We start from the raw sequence: 10,057 nt of genomic DNA, 5'->3' as shown, positions 1-10,057 counted from the left end.
TTGCAATCATATGAAATACTTTCCATGAGTCTAGTCATCTTATTGATAAACTTAAGGGGAAATCTTACAGGGTTGATAATCCATCACTGTGGAAGTATTAAACAGGGAAGAAAAGCAAGAAAGATTATGGTTTTTAAGGGGATTTCATATATATTTTAATTGATCACTTCTTCTTGGTGGGATATGAAGCCAATTTGTTAATACCGCAGATTCCTTCTGGCTTTCCTGTGTTTCTCTTCATCCTTATGTATCCCTTCTCTCCCCACTTTGGTCCCCATGAGTTCTTCACAATGATGTAATCCAACCCCTCTGATGTTCCATAGCCAACTGCTGTTACACCATGAGTTAGCTTAGTTCCACATGGCCCGTTGAACACACCCTGCAAAACCAAAAAATCCATGCTACAATTTGTAAACTTCCTCCTAGCATTACTCGACCTTTTGAGTATCGAGTTGAAATATAGAAGGGATAGTGTTATAAAAGGCTTACCCCACTGTAGAACTGGAAATCTCTGTCAGAGGCGTCAATAGCAACACTAATGGGCTGGTGAGCCAGTGCCTTGAGGAGAGCTTGGTCACTATTTCGAGGCACATCTTGATAACCAGATATGGTCACCACCTGTGATTGTCCCTGAAGATTACAAAATCAAATGTCAACAACAAGCCATGGTTTCTTGATATCTAAATTTGATTCAAGAGGCATAAAGCAGCAGGTGACCGCAGTTTATAACTTTATATTACCTCTGATTCCTCACAAGTTCCTTCGTCCATGATATAGGGGTATTCTTCCTCCTTGTGAAGCCCACCATTAGAGATGATAAATTGAAAAGCGTAGTCCATCAAACCGCCATTGCAGCCATCGTTGAATGAATTGTCACAATCTATCAGTTGCTGTTCGGACAGCGATATTAGGTTTCCTGTGACTATCTGGTTTATGCCTTCAACAGCAGCAACTGTAGAAAATGCCCAACAGCTACCTGCATAACATAATCATCTTTGCTCATTAGTAGTGTTTGCTTGCCAGATATTTGACATGTTATGTTATCGGATCGTAAATCACAGTTCAACATATAGTCTTTTGAGCTTTGGCACATACCACATGAACCTTGGTTCTTGACTGGAGTAACAGCTCCTTTATTTCTCCAGTCCACAGACTTGGGCAATGCCTCTTCGTCGAAATCACTGTAACTGAACCCTTCTTCAGAGGAGTCTCTCCTTCTTGGGGATTCCCCTTTCAGGCCCAAGTACTTGCTCTTGAACTCTTCATGGCTCAAGTCAGCAAACTCATTCAATCCAAGCCAGTAGCTGTCAACATCAAGCTTCTTATTCCTTTCATTAATATGCTTGACATTGTCTTTGAATATCTCAAACTTATGGAGCTTCTCCTCCATGTTGTGGTAAATCTTGCCATGTTTCGATATCCATGACTCGAAGAGCTCAATGAACTTGTCCATGGAAGACAAGTGCTCGGGTGAGTAACCCACAATTGAAAAATCATGAGCCAGACAATAAGTGCCTAAAAAGAAAGGCACAATGAAGAGCAGAAGGGACACTTTGGAAAATGAAGAGAAAGCCATCAGTGCTGAGCAAGAAGAGAAGAGAGGGAAGAGATGAATTGATGAATGTGAAGGAGGGTATGAGTGGTCTTATATAGTGTTTGATTCATGGTATTGGGGTTGCTTTCCCGTGAAGTGGTTGAATTGTTTTTTACAATACTGAGGCGAACCAACCGTAAATTTTGGCAGGCTTTTGTCCAAAGCATTCCTATTTGTTTAAGGGTAAAAGTAAAACTCAATCCAATATGATTTCAATTACATTGGGTGAGAATTACTGCTGCCTTTGTAACTTTGTTGTGTAGAAGCTATTGTCTCCCTTCTTCATTGTTTTTATTTTTATTTTCTTTGGCTATTTGTTACTACAAGTTATGCACCATTTATCGAAGCTCAAACTTGAAGCTGTGGACTCTAATCACTCTATCATCCGTAAAGGTTGGACATAGATTAATCGGTATTGGTGATCTCACCATTCTGACCTCATCTTAGACGTGTTCAAAGTTTTTTTTTTTTTTGAATGGTTTTGTGAGAAGCTTAAGAGAGATAGTTTTGAATTTGATACTATAATGTCAAAGGGACGGGTTACTAGAACTCTAGAAGTCTAGATATACTTGGTCGAATGATGGAGTCAGTTTAACAGTGAAATTTCTCCAACAAATACCCTTGGGGTGGCCCAAGTGTTTGGATAGATTGCAGACTTGACTTGGGTCGTGACAGTTCAATTTTCTCCAACATACCACTGAAAATGTCCAAGAATTACTTTCATTTCAATGCAAATAATAGTTGGATAAATTCCATCGGCACACTTCTTTTTTGGTCGATTGGCATGGTTCTGAGCTTCAGTTCCCATTATCATACAGCTCAAAATGTATGCTCATAAAGGCACATTGAACATTCTAAACAGAGTTCATCACTCATCAGCGTACAAGACAAAGGTTTTGGCAATTTGGCAGGTAGCTTCCTAAATAGGAAAATTCAAGATAAAAACCAACGGTAGTACATTTTTTTTTTTGCAGTAATGCAAAGTTCCAAAGCAGGAAGTAATAAAAGAACTACAGACGTGTTTTACAAATGGAATGACTCGTTACATCAGAGTTCACAACTGAAGTTACTGAGTAATTTCTTTAAAAAAAAAAATTTGAATCAATTACCAGAAACTAGAACCCTAAACTCATTTATATTGGTGGATTTGCAACACAAATTACAGAACGGTATGTCTCTTGTCACCTAACCAGACGTAAGATATATCTATTGAAAATTTTAATGAGACAAAAATCTCGGTAACATAAGCCTTTACACGGACATCAAAATGGCTAGAGATGGTACGATGCCATCACTATCGCACCTTCCCGATTGAGTGCAGATACACCGACACCGAGACAACACTGGAAACACAAGAATTGAATTAAACACACACCATTGAATATCTGAGATGGATGGCCAAATAGAAAATTAGTTGTAGATATTTCATGCGAGCAGAGAGAACTTACATTGAGCCAAGGAAAAAGGCAAGGGACAGATGAAAGCCAAATAGGAATACAGAAACAACAGCTGTAAGCAGCATTGCTACCGAAGTAGAATACACCTGCAGAACGTAACTAAATTAAATCAAAATCCCTAAAAAGCCAGGAAGTTACCAATGTGTGATTCCAATGAACTTCCATCAATATAATAACCAATATATTGACACTTCAACCATAACTAGGGAAAATAGGAAAGAAAAATAGTAATTAATACTTGACAAGCCACAACATAATAACAGGACAAAGACATGTAGGAGAGCTCCCAACCCCGACTAAGATTCATAAGAAAACTGATCATAGAACATTATTCAGATGCATGTAAAAATATAGTAGTGAAGGTTTCACCAAATAAAAATAGTGGTTCCCTTATCTTACCTTCACAATATTGTCAGCATACTTCATTACCATAGACACAGCAATGCCACTGTAAAGGAGGCAAATATAAGAAATTTGCATCGAAACATAGTAACAAATTCAGAGAGATAGACCGTTCATTATCAAAACCAGTCAATTGTTGCAGTACTCATGCCAAGTAGAACATGTCTACAATATCTTGCATCCTAGGAAATATACCTGAGTGCATGGTTGAGAATCATGAGAACTGTTATAAATGAGTATCCATGGAAGAAGCCCCTGAATATAGAAGAATGAGTTGAACATAATTGGAATCCAGGCATAATTCTAAACATATAGTAAGCAGAAAATGCATGATCATAAATAGAGAGAAGTGTTTTATATACTTGTTCACCACTGCATCAAAATCTTGAATCACTATAGCAGCAGCATTGAAGACCATTCCAAAGACATACAACCAGAAGTTCTGCACATTTATATTTCTTGAAGGCCGCTTTTTAATTATCGCCTGCCAATATCATAGGCATTAATAAACATAAGAGATAGATTTTCTAAAGCAATCATAGAACAAAAAACTATTCGTTAAAAGGGTGAAATCCCAGTTTTCTAAAAGCTATGAAAAACAATTTAAACCCCAACTTTTGATCAAATCAAGTATGCTGAGTGACTTGACCATTATGAGGCTTTAAACATGAATTGAAGAAGAGACTATCTACTTAAATATTCACCTCGGTGTATACTCCCGCAAAACCACTTAGAAGTGCCATGACCTGCAAAGAAACAAGTTTTAGGATCTCCATAACGAACTTTGCAAGCTCTAAAAGATTTCTTGCGGCAAACAAATTTAAAAAAAAGAATATATAAAATTCGTATTAAGACTATAAAAAGGATAAAAACTCACAATGGCCATCACCCAACCTTGCAATGGAGTTTGAAGAACATGGTCAGAACTGCAAAAAGAATGCCATGTAACCAAATTATTGAATTAAAAGAAGCTGACTTTTATAAAACACAAACTAAAAGGTGGTAAACAATGTCCAATACACTCCAGTTTTCAAACATAACTAAGGCGGCATAATTTTTAATGACCTGAGTTCGTCATTCACTTATTCAATAGAATTGATTTGGAATTATCAACATGTGGTAAACATGTATAGCACTATGGATCAATCTTATCGAAAGGACCTGTTGACAAAAGATGCCAACTAACAAGTAAACAGTTCACTGAAAGACATACTCGGCCAACTTCAATCAGATAATATGAAATAAAATGATATGGTAGTGATCATTAATACCTTGGGTTCAGCTGCGCTGTAGTGCACCCTGCACATAGTATTATGAAAGCAGCCCATTGAATCTCACTTAACCTGCAACCGATAGAGTAAAGAACAATGGCTCATGACATTAGTTTGCTTATATCTATGATGCAAGTATATGGCAGCTTAGTAAGATAAAATGGATCTTATGTAAAAGTTTCCAGTAATGAACCTTTTACAATTAGCTCTCTATAGGGAGTAATAAGCTAAAATGGCAAAGACAAGCATAAATGGTAAACATGGCTTACTTCCTCTTGAGTATGATTCTGTATAAGATCCCAGTGCTGATAATATTCAGGTTCTTCAGTATTTGATAACCCGGGGCATCCACATATGCAAATATATAGTACTGCCAAGTAAAAATGAAGAGTTGAAGCAATCACATATCAGGAAGTAAGAAGACCAAACTTATTGATACAAACAGATAACATACAACCAACCTGAAGCAAATTTTTGACTAGGTAAAGGGCTGCAGGAATCGGGTATACAATAACTTCATCCAATGTTGTACTCAACCTAGTCAATGACACAGCTAACATAAATGGTCAAGAAAAATTTAACAGAACCATGTAAATTTGGGTTTAATCCCCTTAACATGTCTATCACGTAGAAATTCTGAATGTACAATACTTCTTGCAATGACAAGTCTCTTATAACAACACTACAACTGATAGCATTGTACAAGTTAAGAGATAGACCTGTTATCGTCAGTAACACCTTCATTATTCCAGATTCGTGCCAAAGCAGCAAGCGACAATGCACATTTCAAAGCCTCCACCTACTTCCCAAAACAGAACCAATTCTATGTCACCTAAAAATTGACACTAATAACTTTTCAAGTGTAATGTGGAATGCAACTATCTCAGTAGTCCTCACCGAAAAATTAGCAGTCGTAACGCTATACTCATACTTGCCAGCTCGCTTCGACCACACAATCAATATTGCTTGTGAACTCGTAAGAACAGTCAAAGCCAGAGTAACAATTGACCTATAGCATAAACACAAACCCAAATCAAATCAAAACAACAACACTACGTTCAAATTAGAACCAAAATTCGATTCTTTAGTATAAATTTCCATACTTTCGCTTCCATTTTCGGTCTACTGGTCCCCCTCCCAAACTGGCCGCTACATTATTCACATGAGCACCAAAAATTCAAGCATCAACATTCAACTCATTAGATTGAGATCAATGAAGTAAGAGCTAAGAAAATCATAGTTACCAACAGAAAGCGGCTTTCCCCGTAAACTTTCGAGGTCGTCGGCAGCTGAATTCCCATCTTCATCCTACAAATTTGATCAGAATGGAATCAAAAGCTCCATAATTTGAGGTTTATTCAAGAAATTCGACAACTTCATGAAGAAAATACCTGATCTTTGAGCTTCCTGTACTCCATTTTCACACTCACTCAGCTTTTTCCTTGTGAAAGCTTCGGTCTTTTCAGATCTTTAAGAAGCTTAAGCCATTAACGGACCACACTCACTGCTTGGATTGACACACTGAGCCACATGCAGGACTCGTTCCGCCCCAAGCAGAAGAAAGCCGAACGAAAACGACACCGTCGGCGGGTTATTTGTTTGGGCCGTGCTCCTCATCTTGGGCCTATTTGGGCTCACTTTGAAAGACAATTAAATTAGCCCAGCCCACCCTCATCTTTACATTCCCAGCCACTCTGTTCTCCATTCTTCTTTTCTAAATTGCTCCTTTTCTTCTTCTGCTCTAAAGTTCAATTCTTTCTTCTGATAATTAGTTCCAACTCTCCAAGGATTAGAGGTAAGCTTTTCTTGTTGAAATCTTTTGTAATAGTTGCGGTTACAAATTAGCTTCATTTGTGTACCTTGCATTTTTTGGATTCCCACATTGATTGTTTCAATAATTAATTTGTAAGGATTTCGATTTCTGATTTAGGGTTTGATTAAGATGGGATTTTGAGAATTGGGAATTTGTTCATTTGAAGTCAGGGTGGGCAGTGAGCTTGACTTCAGCCTGGTCTGGCATGGCATGCAACTGATTCATAGGTTGGTTAGATGAGAGCATTTTGTTATTTTTCAACTTAATTGTTTGCTGGATATCTTGTTGGGTGCATTTTTGCTTAAATTTTTGGGTTGATAGTAATTCTAATTTGTTGGGGTTCTAGAAATTACAATCTGAGGTAACATTTATAGACAAAAAAGAAAAGAAAGAAAGGAAAATGGTGATTTGGTGGGGTTGTTTTTGAGATTGTTTTCAGCTGTTAATTTGGGGCTTCTTTGAAGTGTTTGACAATGTCTTAATGTTTGAATGAACTTGTCTATCAGGTAATGAGAATGGCAATGGCAGGGTCACTGTGGAAGTCATCGTGTTCATGTTCATATACGTGTTCATTGGTTAGAGTAATAGGAGTTTCAAGAACAAGTAGTGGTGCAGCGGCTGCTATACTTCATGCATCATCTCTATTTCCACCTCCATCCATGGCCTTAAAAATACAAAGAAAAAGTAGCTTAACCAAGTGGAGGTGGTCTCAACAGCAACCACAATTACCAGAAGACAGGAACAGCAATGCCTTCTTCTTCATACGGAGCTCTAAATACGGAACCAATAGTATTAGCACTGATGGCGGAAAGGGATATTTGGAATCTACAGACCAAGAGTTGATGAGCCAGTGCGAAATGGGCACTTTCAAGACGTCAGGGCCAGGGGGTCAGCACCGCAACAAGCGAGAGTCTGCAGTACGCCTTAAGCATCTCCCAACTGGTATTATTGCACAGGCTTCTGAGGATCGATCCCAGCACATGAATCGTGCCTCAGCTTTATCTCGCCTGCGCACTCTTATAGCTCTCAAAGTCAGGAACGCTGTGGATCTCGATGGTTATTCCCCTCCTCGAGAGCTTCTTCAAATTCTTCCCAAATCATCTTCCATTAGAACATCAGATATTGGTAACCAAATTGGACCGAACAATCCGAAATTTGTTTACGGAATGCAAGCTCTGTTGGATCTCCTTTATGCAGTTGATGGTTCTGTCTCAGAGGCAGCAAAGTTTCTGGGGTTGAGCACAGGTGCACTGTCTCGATTAATACTCTCTGATGATTCTCTCCGATTGGCAGTCAATGAGCTTAGGGCTTCTGAGGACATGAAGCCTTTGAGGTAGAATTTGTCAGATGTTGCAGGTTTGTGGAACCGGAGTATTATGACATTGCAAAGCAACACAGATATCATTTTTGTCAGATAAATGGAATATGCATGAACATTGCTCTTGACAGACATTGCACCATCAGTTTAGATTCAGTACACATCAAGCTAGAAGAAAGTTCAATACATCAAGCTAGAAGAAAGCTTTTCTTTTAGCTGTAGCATCGACTCTAGCTAGTCTAGAGGTTCTAGACTCTAGTGACTGGGTTAGGCCACCATGGGAGCGAAAATGGGTAGCGGAATTCCTTATATGCCCAATAATTTTAATGTGTGTAGTTGTCTCTAACATTCCGCCATGGAGGTTGCAAGTGATAATGTCGCGACCATATCTTAAATATCCATATCCTCATCGTTTGGGTGGAAAGTCACTGAAATCTGGTAAGGCCTGACCACCTCAATATCTGTGCAAGTTATGGGAACTTTGTCGACTATTCATTTAAATTTGCCTTTGCTGTTTTCCACAACCGGTTTCAACTCCCGAACTCTGATTACCTGTCGACCTTCCTCGTCATGGAGAACTTCACGAGTCCCACACAACCGTAGCCTCCCTCCGCTCACAGCTAAATGGCATACGCCTCCAGTTTTTATACCCTCACTCAGCTCAATGAACTGACATTCAGTAATATTACTAGTACAACTGGTGGGTGCGGAGAGATCCAACTCAAATATAGTCATCCTTATAGCCACCAATACGACATTCCATTGTAAGCAGTGGCAGAACTGGTTGTATGGCCAAAAAACGTGGCAAATGAAGAAAAGAGCCGGGAGCATAATTCTCTACATTCACGAGTCTCAGAAGCGAAGATCTCCAGATTGAAGTTTGGATACGAGAATTCGGAACTAGGCACACAGCCTTCCACGCATACTTTTTGTTCTTCTTTTCGATCGGAATCACCATCGGAGTATTTATAATATGGATTGCAGAGGTAGTATTGACGTCCATCTTTTTAACCTCCTTTTATCAGCAGCAGCAGTTCTCATGGCAGGTGCAGTAACCGACTCTAGTTAGGGTCTTCTTTCTCTTCTTTGGAGAGGTGATCCTTATGGTCATTTATCTAGTTTTCCTATCGTGAGTTCGTGACGACTCTAGTTTTCCTTTGGCCAAGTCCTTTCCCAACACGGTGTTCCAATCGCTTTTGGAAAATGATTCATATATGAATGCTCCAAAATGGTCTATGAAACACGTTTACTCCATCATTTTCAATTTCTGATTTTGAGATCCTTACTGCTGAAAACAAAAGAAATAATGCTGCGTGTGTGTGTATTCTTAACTTTCTCAGCCTCGTTGATATATATTTTGGTTCTCCATCGGTCCATCCTTAAGATGAGTTTGTCAATTTCAAAGAACAGCGGTTTTTACATATCTAACGAAACTTAATATATATATATATATATATATATATATATATATATATACACGAAAATGCTCTGAAGAGGACGTCCGCAACCCAGAAAAAGTGCGGACGTCCCTCCTTTCTCCTCGATCAAGCTCCGACGGCGGCACGCCTCTTGTCGGACGGAGGCTACATGCATCCGAGACCAGTTTGCAGTGAAGACGAAGGCCAAATAGATCAAGGTCGGAGGTCTGGAAAGTGGTTACCGGCGAGTCCACCAGACTGCAAACTGGTCTGGGATGTTCAGAGGGTTCGTCCGGTAACAGCAGCGCAGCCATCGCCGCCTTCTCGACGCCGGAGGAGGGACGTTCACACTTTTTCTGGGTTGCGGACGTCCTCTTCAGAACGGTCCTATATATATATATATATATATATATATATAAGTGGTAGACTTTTTATCCAGAGCTTATAGATTGTTTTCCAATAGTCTAATATTTCAACTATATTATTATATTCATCTTGATTTGGTTATTTGTTTTGAAGAACCATTACTTCTTCTATTCCGTAGAACAGTCTGGGGATTTGGTTATCTCCAGGGTAACTCATCACATCTTGTTGTAAAATAAGAGTATTAACTGTTTTAGTTAACTCTTGTATTTGTTTTTTAGTCTCTGTTTTGAGATCTATGTCTACAATTTGAGCGAGAGATTGAATTTTTTGTTCAATGATATTGTATAGGTGTCACTGTAAAGGTTTGTAGATATTGTATAGGTGTCACTAAAGAGGTTTGTAGATATTGTATAGGTGT

The 10,057-nt window shown here is 38.8% G+C and overlaps 3 protein-coding genes across 6 annotated transcripts; 1 reads left to right on the top strand and 2 right to left on the bottom strand.

Moving 5' to 3' along the window:
- Positions 1–8: 8 nt before the first annotated feature.
- On the bottom strand, positions 9–1,616 carry LOC112172380 (cysteine protease XCP1). Its single transcript, XM_024309699.2, has 4 exons — positions 1,096–1,616; positions 741–976; positions 490–630; positions 9–379 (listed from the first exon to the last, which is right to left on the bottom strand). Exons 1-4 carry the CDS (start codon positions 1,574–1,576, stop codon positions 164–166), a joined length of 1,074 nt encoding a protein of 357 aa, XP_024165467.1. The 5' UTR covers positions 1,577–1,616; the 3' UTR covers positions 9–163.
- A 1,034-nt stretch (positions 1,617–2,650) lies between these two features.
- LOC112172381 (CMP-sialic acid transporter 4) lies at positions 2,651–6,267 on the bottom strand. Its single transcript, XM_024309700.2, has 15 exons — positions 6,116–6,267; positions 5,969–6,032; positions 5,828–5,873; positions 5,622–5,733; positions 5,444–5,523; positions 5,186–5,261; positions 4,994–5,094; positions 4,725–4,796; positions 4,331–4,379; positions 4,158–4,199; positions 3,816–3,937; positions 3,649–3,708; positions 3,451–3,499; positions 3,043–3,137; positions 2,651–2,937 (listed from the first exon to the last, which is right to left on the bottom strand). Exons 1-15 carry the CDS (start codon positions 6,140–6,142, stop codon positions 2,889–2,891), a joined length of 1,044 nt encoding a protein of 347 aa, XP_024165468.1. The 5' UTR covers positions 6,143–6,267; the 3' UTR covers positions 2,651–2,888.
- A 128-nt stretch (positions 6,268–6,395) lies between these two features.
- Positions 6,396–9,138, top strand: LOC112172382 (peptide chain release factor 1). 4 transcript variants are annotated; one of them, XM_024309701.2, is made up of 3 exons: positions 6,396–6,519; positions 6,655–6,764; positions 7,044–9,138. In XM_024309701.2, exon 3 carries the CDS (start codon positions 7,047–7,049, stop codon positions 7,872–7,874), a length of 828 nt encoding a protein of 275 aa, XP_024165469.1. In that variant the 5' UTR covers positions 6,396–6,519; positions 6,655–6,764; positions 7,044–7,046; the 3' UTR covers positions 7,875–9,138. The 4 variants fall into 4 exon arrangements, with proteins under 4 accessions (XP_024165469.1, XP_024165471.1, XP_040363593.1 ...); XM_040507659.1 differs by having other exon boundaries at positions 6,445–6,519; positions 6,704–6,764; XM_040507660.1 differs by having other exon boundaries at positions 6,450–6,519; positions 6,708–6,764.
- Positions 9,139–10,057: the final 919 nt, after the last annotated feature.

Source organism: Rosa chinensis, chromosome 6, assembly GCF_002994745.2.
Source record: "Rosa chinensis cultivar Old Blush chromosome 6, RchiOBHm-V2, whole genome shotgun sequence".
NCBI lineage: Eukaryota > Viridiplantae > Streptophyta > Magnoliopsida > Rosales > Rosaceae > Rosa > Rosa chinensis.
The sequence above is the reverse complement of the archived record's forward strand: the minus strand, read 5'-3'. Positions and strand labels throughout refer to the sequence as shown.